The 22,117-nt window shown below is 40.1% G+C and overlaps 1 protein-coding gene across 6 annotated transcripts in view; it reads right to left on the bottom strand.

Moving 5' to 3' along the window:
• The window catches only part of NSL1 (NSL1 component of MIS12 kinetochore complex), a 67,009-nt gene that overhangs the window by 43,833 nt on the left and 1,059 nt on the right, over nucleotides 1–22,117 (bottom strand). For all 6 annotated transcript variants that reach the window (XM_004028374.5, XM_055371069.2, XM_055371085.2 and 3 more), the window contains exons 2-4: nucleotides 18,791–18,869; nucleotides 15,610–15,740; nucleotides 13,525–13,579 (exon numbers count right to left, since the gene is read on the bottom strand). In XM_004028374.5, coding sequence (XP_004028423.3) covers nucleotides 13,525–13,579; nucleotides 15,610–15,740; nucleotides 18,791–18,869 — 265 coding nt within the window. The remainder of the gene's footprint in view (nucleotides 1–13,524; nucleotides 13,580–15,609; nucleotides 15,741–18,790; nucleotides 18,870–22,117) is intronic.

The following is a 22,117-nucleotide window of genomic DNA, read 5'->3' as shown; positions in this document are numbered from 1 at the left end:
GGGACAGCATAAACTGGCCAAATATTTGAATTTTGGATGTTGTAGAGGGAGAAGGGATGGGTAAAGGAAAAGAAAATCTATTTAACAAAATAGTAGCTAAAAACTTCTCAAATCTTGCAAAAGATATACACATACAGATACAGGAAGCTCAAAATTCTGCAAATAGATTGAATCCCAAAAGGTCTTCACCAAGGCACATTATACTCAAACTATCAAAAGGCAAAGAAAGAGATAAAATTCTAAAAACAGGAGAAAGGCCTAAAGTTACATAGAAGGGAAGCTTCCTTTAGACTAACAGTGTATCTCTCAGCAGGATCATTACAGGCCAGGAGAGAATGCAATGATATATTTAAAGTGCTGAAAGAAAAAAAACCTGTCAACCAAGAATATTATTCCCAGAAAAGCTATCCTTCAAAAATGAAGGAGAAATAAAGTCTTCTCAGACAAGTAAAAACTGAAGGAATTCATTACCGCTAGACCAGCCCTCCAAAAAATGCTTAAGGAAGTTCTACATCTGGAAGCAAAAAGACAGTATCTACCATCATGTGAAAACACATAGAAGTATAAAACTCACTGGTAGAACAGACATACAAATGAGAGAGAGAGAAAAAACTCAAATGTTACCACTACAGAAAACCACTAAACCACAATGATAAACAATGAGAGAAAGGAACAAAGGATATATAAAACAACCAGAACTCAACTAATAAAATGACAGGAATAAGCCCTTACATATCAATAATAATAACCTTGAATGTAAATAGATTATCCACTTAAAAGACAAATAATAGCTTAATGGATAAAAAAGCATGGCCCAACTATATGCTGCCTACAAGAACCTCACTTCACTTGTAAAAACACATACAGACTAAAAGTGAAAAAATGGAAAAAGATACTCCACACAAATGGAAACCAAAAGTGAGCAGGAGTAGCTATACTTAGATCAAAGAGATTTTAAGTCAAGAACAGTAAAAAAGGACAAAGGAGGCCATTACATAATGATAAAGGGATCAATTCAGAAAGAGGATATAATAATTCTAAATATATATGTACCCAACACTAGAGCATCCAGATTAAAGCAAATATTATCAATCTAAAGAGAGAGACACCAACACAATAGTAGTTGAGGACTTCAACAGCCCACTCTCAACAGAAAAGATAAATGAAATTGATAAATGGCTAGCTAGACTAACCAAGATTGGAAACAAAAAAAGGAGGCATTATAACTGATACCACAGAAATATAAATGATCATCAGAGACTATTAAAACAGAACAACTATACACTAACAAACTGAAAAGCCTAAAGGAAATGAATAAATTCCTGGGCATATACAACCTACATTGATTGAACCAGGAAAAAAACAAACAAACAAACAAACAAACAAAAACAGAAAATCTGAATAGACCAATAACACATAACAAGATTGAATCAGTAATAAAAAGGCTCCCAAAAGAGAAAAGCTGCAGACCAGATGGCTTTCCTGCTAAATTCTACCAAACTTATAAAGAAGAATTAACATCAATTCTTTTCGAACTATTCCAAAAACCTCAAGAGGGAAGAATTGTTCCTAACTCATTCTGTGAGAACAGTATTACCCTAATACTAAAACCAGACAAGGACACTACAAAAAAGAAAACTACAGGCCAATATCCCTGATGAACAGACACAAAAATCCTTAACAAAATACTAGCAAACTGAATTGAACAATACATCAAAAGTCCCACTAGATCATAATACGCCCTGATCAAGTGGGATTTATCTCAGAGATATGAGAATGGCTCAACATGTGCAAACCAATGAGTGTGATACATCACATCAACAGAATGAAGCACAAATATCATACTATCATCTCAACAGATGCAGAAAAGGCATTTGATAAAATTCAACATTCTGTCATGATAAAAAAAACTCTCAAAAGGCCAGGCGCAGCAGCTCACGCCTATAATCCCAGCACTTTGGGAAGCTGAGGCAGGCGGATCACCTGAGATTGGGAGTACGAGACCAGCCTGACCAACATGGAGAAACCCCATCTCTACTAAAAATACAAAAATTAGCTGGGCATGGTGGCGCATGCCTGTAATCCCAGCTACTCAGGAGGCTGAGGCAGGAGAATCACTTGAATCTGGGAGGCAGAGGTTGCGGTGAGCTGAGATTGTGCCATTGGACTCCAGCCTGGGCAACAAGTGCAAAACTCCATCTCAAAAAACAAAAGACAAAAAACCTCTCAACAAAAGAATGTACCTCAACATAATAAAAGCCACATATGACAAACCTGCAGCTAACATACTGAATGAGGAAAAGCTAAAAGTCTTTCAAGAATTGGAACAAGACAAAGATGCCCACTTTCACCACTCCTATTCAACATAGCACTGGAAGTCCTAGCCAGAGCAATCAGGCAAGAGAAACAGAAGACTTCCAAACTGGAAATGAGGAAGTCAAACTGTCCATCTTTGCAGATGACATGTTCTTATATATAGAAAAACCTAAAGACTCCACCAAAAAAAAAAAAACAAAAAACCTTAGAACTAGTAGACAAATTCAGTAAAGTTGCAGGATACAAAACAAACACAAAAATCAGTAGCGTTTCTATACACCAATAATGAACTAGCTAAAGAAGAAATCAAGAAGTCAATCCCATTTATAATAGCTATAAAAAAATAAAATATCTGGAAATAAATTTAACCAAGGAAGCAAAAGACCTCTGTAAGGAAAACTACAGTACACTATTAAAAGCAACTGAAGAGAATATGATATAGTTTGGCTGTGTCCCCACCCAAATCTCATCTTGAATTGTAGCTCCCATAATTCCCACATACTACAGGAGGGACCTGGTGGGAGATAATTGAATCATGGGGGCAGTTTCCTCCATACTGCTCTTGTAACAGTGAATAAATTCTCATGAGATCCAATGGTTTTATAAGGGAAAACCCCTTTAGTTTGGCTCTCTGATTCTCTCTTGCCACCGCCATTTAAGAAGTGCCGTTTGTCTTCCGCCATGACTGTGAGGCCTCCTCAGGCATGTGGAACTGTGAGTCCATTAAACCGCTCTTACTTTATAAATTACCCAGTGTCAGGTATGTCTTTGTCAGCAGCATGAAAACGGACTAGTACAGGATACAAATAGAAAGACATCCCTTGTGCACAAATCAGAAGAATTAACATTATAAAATAACCATACTACCCAAAGCAATCTACGAATACAATGTAATTCCTACCAAAATACCAATAACATTCCTCACAGAAATAGAGAAAGCAATCCTAGGCCAGGTACAGTGGCTCACACCTGTAACCCTAGCACTTTGGGAGGCTGAGGCGGGTGGATCATTTGAGGTCAGGAGTTCAAGACCAGCCTACCTGGTGAAACTCTTGTTTCTACCAAAAAACAAAAATAAATAAATAAATAAATAAAAATTAGCTGGGTGTGGTAGTGTGCACCTGTAATCCCAGCTACTTGGGAGGCTGAGGCATAAGAATCACTTGAACTCAGGAGGCCAAGGTTGCAGTGAGCCGAGACTGCACCACTGCACTCAAGCCTGAGTGACACAGTGAGACATTGTCTCAAAAAAAGAAAGAAAGAAAGAAAGAAAGAAACCCTAAAATTAGTACAAAACCACAAGAGTCCGAATAGCCAAAGCAATACTGAACCAAAATAATAAAGCTGGAAGCATCATACTACCTCACTTCAAAATATACTACAAAGCTACAGTAACCAAAATAACATGATATTGGTATTTAAAAAGACATGGACCAGTGGAACAGAACAGAGGCATGGAAATCTAGGTATTTATAGCCACTGATTTTCAACAAAAGCACCAAGAACACACAATGGGGAAAGGAAACCCTCTTCAATAAATGGTGCTGGGAAAATTGGATATCCATATGCACAAGAATAAAACTAGACTCCTATCTTTCATCATAGAAAAATCAGCTCAAGATGGATTAATGACTTAAACATAATACCCAAAACTATAAAACTACTATAGGGAAACATAGGAAAAACACTCTAGGACATCCAGGCAAAGATTTTACGGCTAGGACCTCAAAAGCACAGGGAGCAAAAACAGACAAATGGGATTACATCAAAATAAAAAGTTTCTGCACAGCAAAGGAAACAATCAACAGAGTAATGAGACACCTGTTGAATGGGAGAAACTATATGCAAACTATTCATCCAATGAGGGACTAATATCCAATATATACAAGAAGCTCAAATAACTCAACAGCAAAGAAAAAAAAATCCTGTTAAAAAGAAGGTAAAGGATCTGAATAGACATTTCTCAAAAGAAGACATGCAAATAGCCAAAAGATATGTGAAAAGATGCTCAACATAACTAAATATCAGGGAAATGCAAATCAAAACCACAATGAATTATCAACTTACCCCAGTTAAGATATGACTACTATCAAAAAGATAAAAAATAACAAATGCTGGTGAGGATGTGAAGAAAAGGGAACTTTTAGACATTGTTGGTCAGAATGTAAATTAGTATAGCTACAATGGAAAACAATATGGAGGTTCCTCAAAAAAAAACTAAAAATAGAATTACCATATGCTCCACCATTCCTGCCACTGGGTATTCATCCAAAGGAAACAAAATCAGTATATCTAGGCAATATCCGCATCCCCGTTTTTATTACAGCACTATTCACAATAGCCTAGATACGGAATCAACCTAAGTGTCCATCAACAGATGAATGAAGAAAGAAAAGTGGTGTATATACACAATGGAATACTATTCCATCATAAAAAAGAAAATCCGGTCATTTGCAGCAACAAGGATGGAACTGGCATTAGGTTAAGTGAAATAAGCCAGGGACAGAAAGACAAAAAAAAAAAAATCTCATGTTCTCACTCACATGTGAGAACTAAAAAAATTCATCTCATGGAGGTAGAGAGTAGAATGATAGTTACCAGAGGCCGGGAAGGGTATGTGCGGAGCGGGGAAGGCAGTATGGAGAGGATGCAGAGAAGTTAGTTGGGGGTGGGGCAGAGGTTTAAAAAAGAATTATTTGGGTAAAGACATACAGTTAGATAGAAGAATAAGACCCAGTGCTTGATAGCACAGTAAGGTGACAATGATTAAAAATAATATGTCATATATTTCAAAATAGCTAGAAGAGAAGATCTGAAATGTTCCCAGCACAAAGAAACAATAAATATTTAAGGTAATGGATATCTTAAATACCTGATTTGATCATTACACATTGTATGTATGTATCAAAATATCACATGTACCCCATAAATATGTACAAATATTATGTACCAATTTAAAAAAAATTTAAGGAAAGTGAGAATGAGAGAAAATATCTGCAAATCATATATCTGATAAGGGACTAGCGTCCAGAATACATAAAGAACCAGCATAACTCAACAATAAAAAGACAAATACCTCCCTCAAAAAACAAAGGATCTGAATAGATATTTCTCCAAAGAAGATATACAGATGGCCAATAAGCACATGAAACGATGCTCAACATTGTTAGCCATTACAGAAATTCAATTCAAAATCACAATAAGATACCACTTTATACCTACTAGGTTGATAAAAGAGCAGACAATAACAAGAGTTGGTGAGGGCATAAAGAACTGGAACCCTTACACACTGAGGGAGGAATGTAAATGGTGCAGGCACTTTAGAAAACAGTCTGGCAGTTCCTCAAAAGCTACATAAAGAGTTGCCACACGACTCAGCAGTTCCATTTGTGGGTATACATACTCCGGAGAACTGGAAACATATCCGTACAGGAACTTGTACATGAATGTTCACAGCAGCATCATTCGTAGTAGCCAAAATGAGTAAAATGTCATTGAGTAAAATGTCTGTACATTCTAGTGTGTGTTAACAAGTGACAAGAAGAAAAGTTTTTTAAAAAGTCTGTATACTCATGAATATATAAATATATAAAATACATAGTATATGTCCATACAATGGAATATTATTTTGCAATAAAAAGAAATGAAGTACTGATACATACTACAACATAAATGAACTTTGAAAACATTATGCTAATTGAAAGAAGCTGATCACAAGGGACCACATACCACATGATTCAATTTACATGAAATGTCCAGAATAGTCAGGTCTATAGAGATAGAAAGTATATTAGTGGGCGCCCAGGACCAGGGAAGCAAGATGAGAGACTGGAAATAATGGCTAAGGAGTGTTGGGTTTCTTTTCAGAATAATAAACCATTTTTAAAATTGATTATCATGATGTTGCATAACTCTGAATAAACTAAAGCCACTGAGTTGTACACCTTAAATGGGTGAACTGTATGGTATATGAATTATATCTCGATAAAGCCATTTATAAAAAGAGTGTCAAAGATAATGATGTAATAGATTCAGTATAATGAATGAAAGTAAATAAAACAAATTTCAAAAGCCTGCAATGTCAGCACTTTGGGAGGCCAAGGCAGGAGATCACTTGAGGCCAGGAGTTAGAGACCAGCCTAGGCAATATAGAAAGACCCCATGTCTACCAGAAAAAAAAAACACAAAAACTCAATACCAAGGATGAAAGAAAAACTAAGGGAGTTTACTACCCACAGACTTTTAAAGTATCTACAGAGGCACTTCAGCAAGAATAAAAGTGAACCCACAAAAAAAGGTATAAAATTCAAGAAACAACTTACAAAATTTGGGAATTTTGATTCATAAATGTAATTAATCATTGAGTACAAAAAAAGTAGTAACCGTAAATTGGTGTTTTTTGTTTTTTGTTTTTGAGACGGAGTCTCACTCTGTCGCCCAGGCTGGAGTGTAGTGGCGCGATCTCGGCTCACTGACAGCTCCGCCTCCCAGGTTCACGCCATTCTTCTGCCTCAGCCTCCCAAGTAGCTGGGACTACAGGCTCCCACCACTGCGCCCGGCTAATTTTTCGTATTTTTAGTAGAGACGGGGTTTCACCATGGTCTCGATCTCCTGAGCTCGTGATCCGCCCACCTCGGCCTCCCAAAGTGCTGGGATTACAGGCGTGAGCCACTGCGCCCAGCCCGTAAATTGTGTTTTTTAACAATAAGGAAAATTGAGGCCCTCTCCCTCTCCCTCTCCCTCTCCCCTTTCCACGGTCTCCCTCTGATGCCGAGCCGAAGCTGGACGGTACTGCTGCCATTTCAGCTCACTGCAACCTCCCTGCCTGATTCTCCTGCCTCAGCCTGCCGAGTGCCTGCGATTGCAGGCGCGCGCCGCCCCGCCTGACTGATTTTCGTATTTTTTTGGTGGAGACGGGGTTTCGCTGTGTTGGCCGGGCTGGTCCCCAGCTCCTAACCGCGAGTGATCGGCCAGCCTCGGCCTCCCGAGGTGCTGGGATTGCAGACGGAGTCTCGTTCACTTGGTGCTCAATGGTGCCCAGGCTGGAGTGCAGTGGCGTGATCTCGGCCCGCTGCAACCACCTCCCAGCCGCCTGCCTTGGCCTCCCAAAGTGCCGAGATTGCAGCCTCTGCCTGGCTGCCGCCCCGTCTGGGAAGTGAGGAGCATCTCCGCCTGGCCGCCCTTCGTCCGGGATGTGAGGAGCCCCTCTGCCTGGCTGCCCAGTCTGGAAAGTGAGGAGCGTCTCTGCCCGGCCGCCATCCCATCTAGGAAACAAGGAGCGCCTCTTCCCGGCCGCCATCACATCTGGGAAGTGAGGAGCGTCTCTGCCCGGCCGCCCATCATCGGAGATGTGGGGAGCACCTCTGCCCTGCCACCCCGTCCGGGATGTGAGGAGCGTCTCTGCCCAGCCGCCCCGTCTGAGAAGTGAGGAGACCCTCTGCCTGGCAACTGCCCCGTCTGAGAAGTGAGGAGCCCCTCCGCCCGGCAGCTGCCCCGCCCGAGAAGTGAGGAGCCCCTCCGCCCAGCAGCCACCCCGTCTGGGAAGTGAGGAGCATCTCCGCCCGGCAGCCACCTCGTCCGGGAGGGAGGTAGGGGGGTCAGCCCACCGCCCAGCCTGCCGCCCTGTCCGGGAGGGAGGTGGGGGTTCGGCCCCCCTCCTGGCCGGCCACCCGGTCCGAGAGGTGAGGGGTGCCTCTGTCCGGCCGCCCCTACTGGGAAGTGAGGAGCCCCTCTGCCTGGCCAGCCGCTCCATACGGGAGGGAGGTGGGGGGGGTCAGCCCCCCGCCCGGCCAGCCGCCCCGTCCGGGAGGTGAGGGGCGCCTCTGCCCGGCCGCCCCTACTGGGAAGTGAGGAGCCCCTCAGCCCGGCCAGCCGCCCCGTCCGGGAGGGAGGTGGGGGGGTCAGCCCACCACCCAGCCTGCCGCCCTGTCCGGGAGGGAGGTGGGGGGTTAGCCCCCCGCCTGGCCAGCCGCCCCGTCCGGGAGGTGAGGGGCGCCACTGCCCGGCCGCCCCTACTGGGAAGTGAGGAGCCCCTCTGCCTGGCCAGCCGCTCCATACGGGAGGGAGGTGGGGGGGGGTCAGCCCCCCGCCCGGCCAGCCGCCCCGTCCGGGAGGTGAGGGGCGCCTCTGCCCGGCCGCCCCTACTGGGAAGTGAGGAGCCCCTCAGCCCGGCCAGCCGCCCCGTCCGGGAGGGAGGTGGGGGGGTCAGCCCACCACCCAGCCTGACGCCCTGTCCGGGAGGGAGGTGGGGGGTCAGCCCCCCGCCCGGCCAACCGCCCCGTCCGGGAGGGAGGTGGGGGGGTCAGCCCACCGCCCAGCCTGCCGCCCTGTCCGGGAGGGAGGTGGGGGTTCGGCCCCCCGCCTGGCCAGCCGCCCCATCCGGGAGGCGAGGGGCGCCTCTGCCCGGCCACCCCTACTGGGAAGTAAGGAGCCCCTCTGCCCGGCCAGCCGCCCCGTCCAGGAGGGAGGTGGGGGGGGGTCAGCCCCCTGCCCGGCCAGCCGCCCCGTCCGGGAGGTGAGGGGCACCTCTGCCCGGCCGCCCCTACTGGGAAGTGAGGAGCCCCTCTGCCCGGCCACCACCCCATCTTGGAGGTGTACCCAACAGCTCATTGAGAACGGGCCATGATGACAATGGCGGTTTTGTGGAATGGAAAGTGGGGAAAGGTGGGGAAAAGATTGAGAAATCGGATGGTTGCCGTGTCTGTGTAGAAAGAGGTAGACATGGGAGACTTTTCATTTTGTTCTGTACTAAGAAAAAATTCTTCTGCCTTGGGATCCTGTTGATCTGTGACCCTACCCCCAACCCTGTGCTCTCTGAAACATGTGCTGTATCCACTCAGGGTTGAATGGATTAAGGGCGGTGCAGGATGTGCTTTGTTAAACAGATGCTTGAAGGCAGCATGCTTGTTAAGAGCCATCACCACTCCCTAATCTCAAGTACCCAGGGACACAAACACTGCGGAAGGCCGCAGGGTCCTCTGCCTAGGAAAACCAGAGAACTTTGTTCACTTGCTTATCTGCTGACCTTCCCTCCACTATTGTCCTGTAACCCTGCCAAATCCCCCTCTGCGAGAAACACCCAAGAATGATCAATAAAAAATAAAAAATTAAAAAAAAAAAAAAAAAAAAGAAAATTGAGGTCAGGAGTTCAAGACCAGCCTGACCAACATGGTGAATCCCTGTATCTACTTAAAACACAAAATTAGCTGGGTGTGGTGGCACATGCCTATAATCCCAGCTACTCGGGAGGCTGAGGCAGGAGAATCGCTTGAACCCAGGAGGCAGAGGGTGCAGTGAACCAAGATCGCGCCATTGCACTCCAGCCTGGGCAACAAGAGAGAAACTCCGTCTCAAAAAAATAATAATAATAAATAATAATAATAAATAAAATAAATTAGCTGGGCATGGTGGCTTGCACCTATAGTCCCAGCTACTTGAGAGGCTGAGGTGGGAGGACTGCTTGAGCCTGGGAGGTCAAGACTGCAGTGAGGCTGTAATTGCACCACTGTACTACAGCCTGGGTGACAGAGCGAGACTATGTCTCAATAAAATAAAATTAAAATTAAAATAAAATAAAATTTATAGGAAACACAAATGGAACAGAAACACAGTATATAGTTTCCAAACTGAGAAAGAGAAAAATAAGAGGAAAAAGAAAATTCACTCAACACAATGGAAGGCAATAAAAGGAAAACGGTAAAACAAAACAAAACAAAACAATAACAACAAAAAAAACCAACAACAACAAAAACTTCTATATAGTATTTGGAAACTAAAAAATAGAGCTGAACTATGAAAGTTCTACATGTCAATGCTTGTGGTATGTAGCTAAATCAGGACTTAGAGCTAAATGTGTAGCCGTAAATGAATTTATTAAAAAATAAGACAAACAAATGAATTAAGTGCTCAATTCAAGAAGCTAAAAATAACGGGAACCTCACAAAAACAGGAGGATCATAATAAAGATTAGAAATCAAGGAACCAGAAAACAAACAAACAAAAAAATTAGAGAAGGCAACAAAACTAAAAGCTGACTCTCTGAAAAGACTAATTAAAAAAACAACAACAACAACAACCTAGGCTGGTGCAGTAGCTCACGCCTGTAATCCTAGCACTTGGGAGGCCAAGGCAGGAGAAGCACTTGAGCCCAGGAGTTCCAGACCAGCCTGGGTAACATAGTGGGACTCCATCGCTACAAAAAAATTTTTTTAACTAGCCAGGCATGGTGGCACATGCCTGAAGTCCCAGCTACTCAGGAGGTTGAGGCTGGAAGATCACTTGAGCCCAAGAGATCAAGGTGGCAATGAGCCATGATCATACCACTGCAGTTCAGCCTGGGTGGCTTCAGCCTGCCTCAAAAAAAAAAAAGGAACCTAGAACAAGATGTCAAGAAAAAAAGGAACAATCCAAGTTAGTTCCCCTGTAAAGGAATGGATAGCGGCATATTCATAAACTAGAATACTATATACAATAGCTAAATGAATAGAGAGCTCTGCATGTACACAACGTTGATGGAGAAAAAAGTTACAAAATGATATGATCAGTATGATACAATTTATATAAAAACTTAAATCCCATACATTGTTTATGGATATGTATCTATAAATTAAGTATAAAAACATGAATAGCAAGGATTTACACAGCTTGAGGATCCTGGTCATACTTCTGAGGTAAGAGAGGGAGTGGAATGGAATAGTGGAAGACACAAAGAAAGTTTCAACTATATCTGAACATTTTAGTTCCTAAAAAGGTCTGAAACAAGTATGACAAAATGTGATTAACACTTAAATATGGGTGGTGGGAACAGAGATGTTCATTATGTTGCATTCTTTATTTTCTATATTTCTTTCAAATATGTGAAATATTTCAAAGAATAAAATAATCACACTGCCCTATGTATGCAGAATGAAATGGAAGAGAGCAAGAGTGAAACAAGAAGACCTTCTAAGAGAGCATTTGTAGAAATCCTGGCTAGAGTGATGGTAACCTAGAATAGAGATGACAATAGCAAAATGAAGAGAAGTCAACGAATGTGAGATTACATTAAGAACAATTTATGGGACTTATTGACGGACTGGGTATGAGGAACTTGACAGAAGAAGGAATCAAGGTTAACTTTAGCTAAAGCAAACATGTAGGTATAGATGCCACTTACTCAAACAGGGAAAGGTGGCAAAGGAACCAGTTAGGGGGCATGAAAGAATCCTGTTTTATGTTTATCTTTTATTTCTCCTACTCAGACATAAGCTCTTTATGGGGAGAATCTGTCTGCTTTATCTTTGTATCCCCCAAAGTTCATAATGTAACTAAGTTGAATCAATGTTATACACACTGCCTTGTTTTGCAAAACAGACAACCCTCTTTAAAAGTGTCAGTTTTCAAAGACATTTTATATCACTTGATATTACAATAAAGGAAAAAAAACTTTCAAGAGGTTCCCACAAAAGTTTTCCTATGCTGCTGATTCAGACTTTTAAGGCCCATAGAAATTTATGCTTTCCACTTTCTTACTAAGCCATTTTAATCAGTTTCATATGATTCTACCAGTTCGGTAGATTATAAGGTATACAATACTATAATGTATACTATTATAAATGGGATGCAATTTATAATAGGGTTATTATTACACAATATATCCTTATAAACTACTAGTCATATATTGTTTTGGTTATATAGTTTATACAGCCCCTTATGTGGCTTGGTTATACTACCACCTTGATAAGTAGGAAGACATTCTGTAATATTTAGTGCAGAGCTGGAATTCACGCCTAAAGCATCAGGCGGCAAATCTGGAATTCGTCATTTTACTAATAATGAAACTGATGCTTGAAGAAGTGAGGTGACTTGGCCAAAGATATAAAGCTAATAACTGTAGGCTAATTTTGCTCTCCTTAAGGAACTGATGCTATTCTAAGCTTGTTAACATTATGAAAATGCATAATGAAAAAACTCAAAATTTATCCAAAAGACAGATTCTAATTCTTTTGCTTACTTTTGAAGTCTGAATCATATGATAAAGAAGATTCTTCCACTAATACTACATAATCAGAACAGTGAAAGTAAAATCACATTTCAAAGGGTCATTAACTAAGTGTGTTTTCCCTACGATAAAATGGTAACCAAGTTTCTTTAGAGGGAAATTAACTGTATCTAAAAAGTAATACTTGAGTATATCATAATACCACAAGTTTCAATTACTGTTTTTTTGTTATTCAAAACCAAAACAAGTATATGTCAACCACTGCATATTGGCAACTACCCCTTTTTAGTGAACCATGAAAACTGAGGAGTGTTAGGTCCTAGGTCAATTTTTAATGTCAAACACAATAAGTGATGTGATTTTAGTCAACTTCAGAGTAGCTTTATGCTTACACATCCCCCCCTCTCAGTTTATCCCATTAGCTTAGGATATTTGGGGAAGGTGGAGGAACATATTAAAGAGTAGTTCAGAATTCAACAAAGTACTCAAAGCTTTAAGTATAAATATCCCATATAAATAAATCCGGGATTTAACTGTTTTATCCTAACAGTTTAGAAATGTCATTTTAAGTGCCAAAGGGAAATTCCAAAAGGACTCTTAGAAAAACTGTTATAAATTTTTAAATGTGAGAATACAGTCATTTGAAAATATACATAATCCACATTTTTAGCAATGCTAGTTCTGCTGCTGGATTTACATAAATTTGTTTGTGTCAAGTTTATTTCTCCCTGTTGTATGGGATACATCTAAATGGAAACAAAACTGAGTTCAAAGGCATAATGAGTATACTTATTTCTCCTTAAATTCAATATATTTTTATTTGATTTTAGAAATAATGAGAAACCAATGATGGTTACTGCACCGGGTGTGACACTATGAGAGAATGCTTTAATAGTATAGCTTTGGCTGTAATGCAAAGAATAGATAGTACAATGACAGAGATAGGAGGGTATTAGAAGTTAGAGATGAGTATGTGTTATAAAAGTCTGGGTCGGGCAAGAACTTTATAAAAGCTCAGATTCCGGGGTAACACCCCTGGAATTCTGAGTCAATGGGTGTAAAGCTAGTCCTCTTAATTCTAGACGAAATGCTAAACATGAATGACTGGTAGGAAGTTAAAGCATCAAAGGGAGAATATCCTTGATGCTGACCCTTTTAGAAGAATATCAGAAACCCATAAAAATTATAAGCAGATGCTTCATTTTTACCACAAATGGATACTGACTCACCTGGATCAGGGTCATATTTTAGGTCCAGTGGATGTACAACAGGGTGGTACTGCTTCTAAACATAACATAAATTAAAACAGATTTAATCACTTAACGCTTCATATAAACATCTCTTTCAGCTAATATGTGAGATATACTCTAGATAGTCAGTACCATTCTTTTGAGGAAAAAAAATTAAATCCTACTGTCTGTAAGGAAGAGGAGGTGAGAAGGTAAAACCAAACTAAGTCTGAATTATGTCTTTTACAGTACTGCCACCTACTGCAGATACTAAGAAGTGGCACCATAAAAAAGTATAATCAGAAAAAGCAATCAAGCAAATTAAAAGCACAGAAACTGAATTTTATGTTTAAAGTACAGGGTAGTCTCCAATTATGAAGGGACTGTGTTTCAAAAGTTCATTCAGGACAAGTGTTTAGAACTCAAAATGCATATTTCCATGAAAACTCAGTTCTAAAAGGTGGCGAGGCTACATTACCACCACACTAAGCTATATCCTGTGACACACTGAAATTACAGTAGCAGAATTACTGGCACAGAATCTACAATGCAGGCAAAAAGAAAGAGGAAATTGCTCTTCCTTATTCTTGCCCAAAGCCAACAGAAGCCAAAAAGGTTAAAAGAAAGAAAACAAGAAGAAAAAAAAGGTCTTCAGCCAGCTGTGGTGACTCACACTTGTAATTGCAGCACTTTGGGAGGCCCAGGCAGGAGAATGTCTTTTGCTCAGGAGTCTGAGACCAGTCTGAGCAACAAGGAGGGAAGAAGGGAGGAAAGACGCAGGGCAGGGCAGGGCAGGGCAGGGCAGGGCAGGAAAAAATTTTAAAAAGGTCTTTGGTATCCTCACCTCATCCATTTTGCATTACTTTTTAAACTACCACAGCAGTACCTCACCTAGGCCAGCCATCTTTCTTTTCTGCAATATTGATTACTAGTTTTGGGGGTTTAGGGGTAGTGGGGCAGTAACAAGGGAGACACTGAAAAATACACTTTCAATGTTTTTCCTGAAAAAAACTTTCAAGTGGGAGGGGTGGGGGAAGTGATGGAATGGGGTATTTGAGAACTCCACACCCGGCTAATTTTTTGTATTTTTTAGTAGAGACGGGGTTTCACTGTGTTAGCCACGATGGTCTCGTTGAGAACTGCTATAAAGAAAATTAAAAATTCTGCTCATGAATACTGTTTTTCACAGAATAACTAAAATGTTTTAGATACAATATTAAGCCGGGCATATAATGACCTGAAACAATCCTGAAACTGAGGCAACTAGAAGATTTATATGTGAACATTTATGTACTAATTTCAAAAACTAAAGGCAATAGTATAGCACAATCTAAACACAACATGTACCTCACTGGAGGGACAATGCTATTCCCAGCAAACCTCCCCTCCCCACCAAGGGAAGATTTGGGTCCAATTTTCTTGTGGATTTCCTATTTTTTATTTATTCTAGTCCTAATAAATCTGCAAAGATGAGGGTGTGATATGGTTGGTCATTGATATCTATAGTAATTATAAGAAGGAAGTCTACGGCTCTGCTTGGCTAAAAAGCTCGTGCTGAAGGAGCTGAATTCCTGGTCTTGTCACCCAGATGGTCATGATTTTTGCAGCAAAACAAATTACACCCAATTCATAAAGCAAATTTCAGTGTTATGAACAGGTACTAAAACAATCTTCATCATCAATTTAACTAAAGGGTCTTCCAAAATATACAAACATACAAATATATGCCAAAAACAAACAACAAACAGAAAGAAAAGTGTTAAAAGAAAAGCTTCTTTTTCCATCCTTGTCTCAGAATCATAAAGTCATTGTCAGTCTTCCATCACCAATTTCAATTTTAACCACGCACTATAACTTTCATTTTGTTCATTTTTGAACCAGTGTGTTCAAAACACAGTATAGTATGACTATACTACGTCATAGTACAACTTAGAAGAGTAAAGTCCTACAAGAGACAAACAATACTAATTGAGGCAGGAAAGAAAAAGACAACAAAATGTCACTTATCTCCATGTACAGCCTTATATTTTAATGTTTTTATTGTGGTAAAATATACTATAACATTTTAAAGGCAAATCATCTTACCAGAATTTCTTGTTTTGCTTTTATGGTTTTGATGACACATTCCAGGATCTTTCTGGGATACTGCTTACGTTTTGTGGCTAAATCTACTATGATTTCATCAAACTGATCTTCAAGTACTTTGATGTCAGAATCTATTTGAGAAAAAAAAAAATGTATATATAAAAAGTTCCCTAAAACTCATTGTTTACATTCTGCATGGAAATGTGCTATAAACTAAATTTAGAAAACACAAAATAATGAAAGAAAACAAATATGGCAAGTTAATGAATGCCCCCACTTTGGTGATTAATTTATTTATGCATTGAACAATCAATTATTGAGCATCTATAAGAAGCCAGGCCTAAACAAGAGAAATACAAAGATGAGCACAACATGATTCCTACTCTCTAAGAGTTCACAGTTTGCTGAAAGAAACAGACAATTGCAAGGCAACCTGATAAGTGCAATAGAGGTATGAGCAAAATGCCATCAGGACACAGAACAATGGAAAACTGACTGACTGGGAAATGTAAGACTTTAAAGAAGTAACATTTGAGCTTGAAATAGAAGTGTAAGTCCAATGGATAAAAAGTGGTAGGGGAAAAAAGGAATAGGGAGAAGCATTTTAGGCAGTGGAAACAGTATTTGCAAGATACTAGTCTTTGGAGACCTGAGAAAAGTTCTAAATGGCTACAGAATAAAGTAAAGGAAAAATGGATGATAAAATATATAAGAACCAGGCTGTAAAGGGTATTTAATATCAGGGATGCTAAGAAGTTTTGACTTATTATGAACTGACCCAAAGCTATGACAGTAGCAGTGAGTGGAGTAACTAGATCTGAAATAGGACTCAACTGGATTGATGGTAGGAAAAACTGAAAGATACAGTGAGTTTAGAGTTTCTTTCATTTAGCTAACTCTACTTTATCATATGCTTTTTCATGTTTTAAAACAGTGATTCTCAAATGTTAGAAGAATCACCTAACGAGTATGTTAGGAGTACAGATTTTTTTTTTTAATACTTTAAGTTCTAGGGTACATGTGCACAATGTGCAGGTTTGTTACATATGTATACATGTGCCATGTCGGTGTGCTGCACCCATTAACTAGTCATTTACATTAGATATATCTCCTAATGCTATCCCTCCCCACTCCCCCGACCCCACAACAGGCTCCAGTGTGTGATGTTCCCCAACCTGTGTCCAAGTGTTCCCATTGCTCAATTCCCACCTATGAGTGAGAACATGCGGTGTTTGGTTTTCAGGAGTACAGAATTTTGATTCAGTAAGTCTGAGATGGGGCCCAGAAATGAAGCACCCTAGATGAAAGGAATGTAGGTGATCCATCTAACTTTATTTTGAAAATCATTTGAAAGAGTAAAAATACTAAGTAGTTACAAATACTAAAGAGCTAAGTTCTTAGCTTAAATGGTCCTCATATTGCTCTGTTGTGTCAAAGTCTATGCTAGAAATGGACCTATTTATTTTATTGATCAGAAGCTTTATTAGGAAGAAATCTAACATCTGAAACATAATTTTTGAAACATTTTGAGAAATTGCGGATATGTTTCGGTATATACATATCAGATAATCAAGTATATCAGGTATAGTCTTTCATTCATGTCACAAATATTAATTGAATCCCACTAAATTAGTTCTTTTGAGAGCACCCTTTTTTTCCTTTTTCTCTCTTTCCTTCCTTCTTTCTTTCCCTTTCCTTCCCATTCATTCTCCCTCCCTTCCTTTCCTTCTTTTCTTTCCTTTCCTCCCTCCTTCTTTCCTAGATAGATAGAGGGAGAGACACACACAGATTGATTTTTAATAGCTTTTGGGGTACAAGTGGTATTTGGTTACATGGATGAATAGTACAGTGGTGAAGTCTGAGATTTTAGTGCACTCATCACCCAGTAGTATACATTGTGAAACTACCCTTCTTTTTGAGGGCAAGAAATAATAGTTATTTCTTACTTTGAATAATTATTTATATAAGCAGCCCTCCCTAAATTTTCATTTATCCATGAAAAAAGTTAAATAATTAGCCTGAAGAAAATAATGTACTATTTCACAATTAGTTAAAAAAAAAGTCTCCCAGGTAAATCTTTTTTGTAGAGAGGAACATGCTTTCTTAGCACCACCTAGTGATAAAGCTACAATTAAAATGTATCACAAAATTTGAACAGAAGCCAGGCGCAGGCCTGTAATCCCAACACTTTGGGAGGCCAAGGCAGGCAGATCACCTGAGTTTGAGAGTTCGAGACCAGCCTGGCCAACATGGTAAAACCCCATCTCTGTTAAAAATACAAAAATGAGCCAGGCGTGGTGGCAAGCACCTGTGATTCCAGCTACTTGGGAGGCTGAGGCATGAGAACTGCTTGAACCTAGGAAGTGGAGGTTGCAGTGAGCTGAGATCGCGCCACTGCACTCCAGCCTAGGTAAGAGTGAGACTCTGTCTAAAAAGAAAGAAAAGAAAAATTGAACAGGAAAGAATTATTCATTAATTTAACATATTTCATAGGTGCCTACTATGAGCCAAGAGTTGAGAACAAGGTCAGGAGCAGTGGCTCACATCTGTAATACCAGCACTTTAGGAGATTGAGGCTAGGAGTTTGAGACCAGCCTGGGCAACATGATGAAACCCCGTCCTCTACCAAAAATACAAGTTAGCCAGGCATGGTGGCACATGCCTGTAATCTCAGCAACTCGGGAGGCTGAGGCACAAGAATCACTTTAACCTGGGAGACAGAGGTTGCGGTGAACTGAGACTGTGTCATTGCACTCCAGCTTGGGTGACAGTGAGACTTCATCTCAAAAAAAAAAAAAATTGTCTTTTTAAGGAACCTTCTACAAAGATGTAACCTCATCATTTACACAGTACTTGTATAATTAATAATAACTTCACACTTTTAAGGGTACTTCACTATTCACTCTAGAGATCACTTACAAAAATACAACTTGCTTTGTAAATAATTACAGAAATTCCCTGGGCCTCTTTTGTCATCTGGAGATAGCTCTACAGTATTTTCCAATAAACTATTGACAAAGAAGACTATTGAAGTCATAATCTCAGTTCTTTATTACTCCCCTAGTAAACAACTTCTTGAAAATAAATGACACTAAATATGGAGATTAAAAAACAGCATTCAAAACAAAATTAGCTGCAAAAATAACCCAGAAATTAATAATGGAAGGAAAAAGTCACATACCCATAAAACAATTATCTGAAGCTTCCTGCCATGCTTGCCCATTAATGCTGATATTCTCTTGCACAGCTGATTCAAAAGTCTGCAATAAATTCACAGTAGTCAAGTCACTAAAAATAATTTTAAATACTAAATTCAAACGTTTTAGCAAAATAATACTTCCAGATTTGTGACAGAGGAAATAAAGAAAAGTAGCAGAATAGCTAATTAGTATATTTATTCTTTTCAATGAAGATTCCACTTCAATCATTGATCCTACCTACATTTTGGGTCTCATAGCCATTATGCTACCCAAGAGAAAATCTGATGCAAAATTTTGGAATATTCTTATAAACAAACAAAAAAAAGTACTCCTAGAATGAAAGAAAAAATAAAATCTAACAAATTTAGGCTCAGTTGAATCTCAGGGGTATAAGTACTATATATGCTGCTGAATGACTGTTGATGTTAACAAGAGGAAAACATACAAGCTTAAAAATAAAATTATATTTTATAAAGGGCTGTATTTTTGAGAGATGAACACTTATGTAGCGATGAAATGACATGAGATCTAAGATATGCTTTAAAATAGCAAATGTAGGCCAGGTGCAGTGGCTCACGCCTATAATCCCATCACTTTGGGAGGCCAAGGCAAGAGGATTGCTTGAGGCCAGTTCCAGACCAGCCTAGGCAACACACTGAGACACTCTTCTCTACTAAAAAATTTAAAAATTAGCCAGGCACAGTGGCACATGCCTATAGTCCCGGCTACTTGAAAGGCTGAGGCTAGAGGATTACTTGAGCCCAAAGGTTTGAGGTTACAGTGAGCTATGATTGCCACTGTACTCCAGCCTGGGAGACAGAGGGAGAAGCAACTGTAACAAAATTTTGACAACTGTTGAGTTTGGTGATGGATATATGGGTGTCCACTGTACTAAACTAATTTTTTGTAAGGTTGAAAATGTTCATAATACATTAAAAGATAAAGAACCAAAAAACAAAAAACAAAAACAAACAAAAAATAGACAAATTGGACTTCATCAAAATTTTTTTTAAATGATGGACTAAAGGAATTCGGCAGTACACATTTCCTATTACCCAACAATTTCACTTCTAGCAATGCATCCTAAAGGACTACTCTCATAAAAACTAAAGAGAATGTGCTAGAAATGTTCATTTCAGCACTGTTTGAAATTTTTAAAATTGTGGGAAAAAACCTAAAGTCAAAATTAGAAGAGTTAAATAGACAATATTCATACCACGCAGTACCTAAAAAGGATGAAGACAAGCTCTACGTAACACTAACAAATAATAGACATGTTTGGTTTCAAAAAAGGCAGGTCAATAACAATTCATCAGCATGACATTATTAATGGAGACAAACAAACATAAACAGAGAGAAAGAGGTAAAGCCACAGAAAGGGGGTATAGAAAGTTTACTTTCCCCAAGTACTCTCCAAAATAGTACCTTATGTCCTAGAAGGAAGAGGGATGGGGAAGGGGAACTCAAAGAATTTTGCTTTATGCTACTGTTTGAATTTTTTTATGAGCATATATTTTGTACCCTTTGCATAATTAAAAATAACATAAACCAAATTACTGATAATTATGAGTTAAAGTACATATTCTACATTTCAAAGATTTCATAAAGTAAAATCCTTATTTTATTTTTTGTTTGTTTGTTTTTTGTTTTTTTTTGAGATGGAGTTTCACTCTTGTCAACCAGGCTGGAGTGCAATGGCGCAATCTTGGCTCACTGCAACCTCCGCTTCCCAGGTTCAAGCGATTCTCCTGCCTCAGTCTCCCGAATAGCTGGGATTACAGGCAAGCGCCATCACACCCGGCTAATTTTTGTATTTTTAGTATATACAGGGTTTCACCGTGTTGGCCAGGCTGGTCTGGAACTCCTGACCTCAGGTGATCCACCCGCCTCGGCCTCCCAAAGTGCTGGGATTATAGGCGTAAGCCATCGCGCCCGGCCTATGTATGTTTTTAAATTATTTTCTAGAATTACTTTCAAGAATTGCTGAGAAAACATATTGTCTTTGTAATATTCATTGCAGACTGCTACCAATACTGTTTTTAAAGAAAATCTGCTACTTAATATGCAGTTTTAAACAGAGATACAAAATAAAGCTTCTGCTTTATTTAAAATAAAACACAAGTGAATTCCTGTGGTAGTCTAAGCCCTGTAAACTTTATCTTATAATTCACTTTATCGTCCCACTAAATAGGATATAATAGGTTAAGCCAAGTTCCTCTTTTTCTGTAAGACACCTAAATGTTTTAAATACCTTAGCATTTCCTAGAATCAGACAAATTCTAAGATTATACAACAAAAGTCTTCTCCCAAAAAACTACTAAAAATGTCCTGAGATATATCCCTATTCTTGCCTTGCTTGCAAGGAGGGAATGACGTAAGAGTCACTATATACAAAACTACATACAGAGTCACAACCCAGGAGTGTTTCTTCATTCTTCCACTGAACCTTTTTTTTTTTTGAGATGGAGTCTCGCTCTGTCACCCAGGCTGGAGTGCAGTGGCGAGATCTGGGCTCACTGCAAGCTCCGCCTCCTGGGTTCACGCCATTCTCCTGCCTCAGCCTCCCGAGTAGCTGGGACTACAGGTGCCTGCCACCATGCCCGGCTAATTTTTTGTATTATTATTATTATTGTTTTAGTAGAGACGGGGTTTCACCATGTTAGCCAGGATGGTCTCGATCTCCTGACCTCGTGATCCGCCCGCCTCGGCCTCCCAAAGTGCTGGGATTACAGGCGTGAGCCACCGCGCCCGACCCCTTTTGATTTTAGAGTGAAAACATTTTCTTTACAAGACTAAAATAGGTTAAAAAAAAATTGTGTTGGTTGAAAACTTTACTAAGATCATACATTTGCCCCTATACCGCATTTCCCAAGCCTTTCTTAAATATTTTTGCAAAGCCCTGAAGGTGGTAGTTTTTTGGGAAGACAAGAAATAAAGGGATTGTGTGCTTCCTTATAACAGGCACCAGTCTACTTACATGTAGGGGAAAAAATCTAAAAGCTCATAATACCGCACATTTGTGAGTTATGAATGACCACAGTGCAAACGGTAAAAATAAAAGTTAATAGGCTGGGCGAGGTGGCTCACGCCTGTAATCCCAGCACTTTGGGAGCCCAAGGCGGGCGGATCACGAGGTCAGGAGATCGAGACCATGCTGGCTAACACGGTGAAACCCTGTCTCTACTAAAAACACAAAAAAATTAGCCGGGCATGGTGGCAGGCGCCTGTAGTCCCAGCTACTCAGGAGGCTGAGGCAGGAGAATGGCGTGAACCCAGGAGGCGGAGCTTGCAGTGAGCCGAGATCGCGC

The sequence above is a fragment of the Gorilla gorilla genome, chromosome 1, assembly GCF_029281585.2.
Source record: "Gorilla gorilla gorilla isolate KB3781 chromosome 1, NHGRI_mGorGor1-v2.1_pri, whole genome shotgun sequence".
Taxonomy (NCBI): domain Eukaryota; kingdom Metazoa; phylum Chordata; class Mammalia; order Primates; family Hominidae; genus Gorilla; species Gorilla gorilla.
This window is presented reverse-complemented; position numbering and strand designations above follow the sequence as displayed.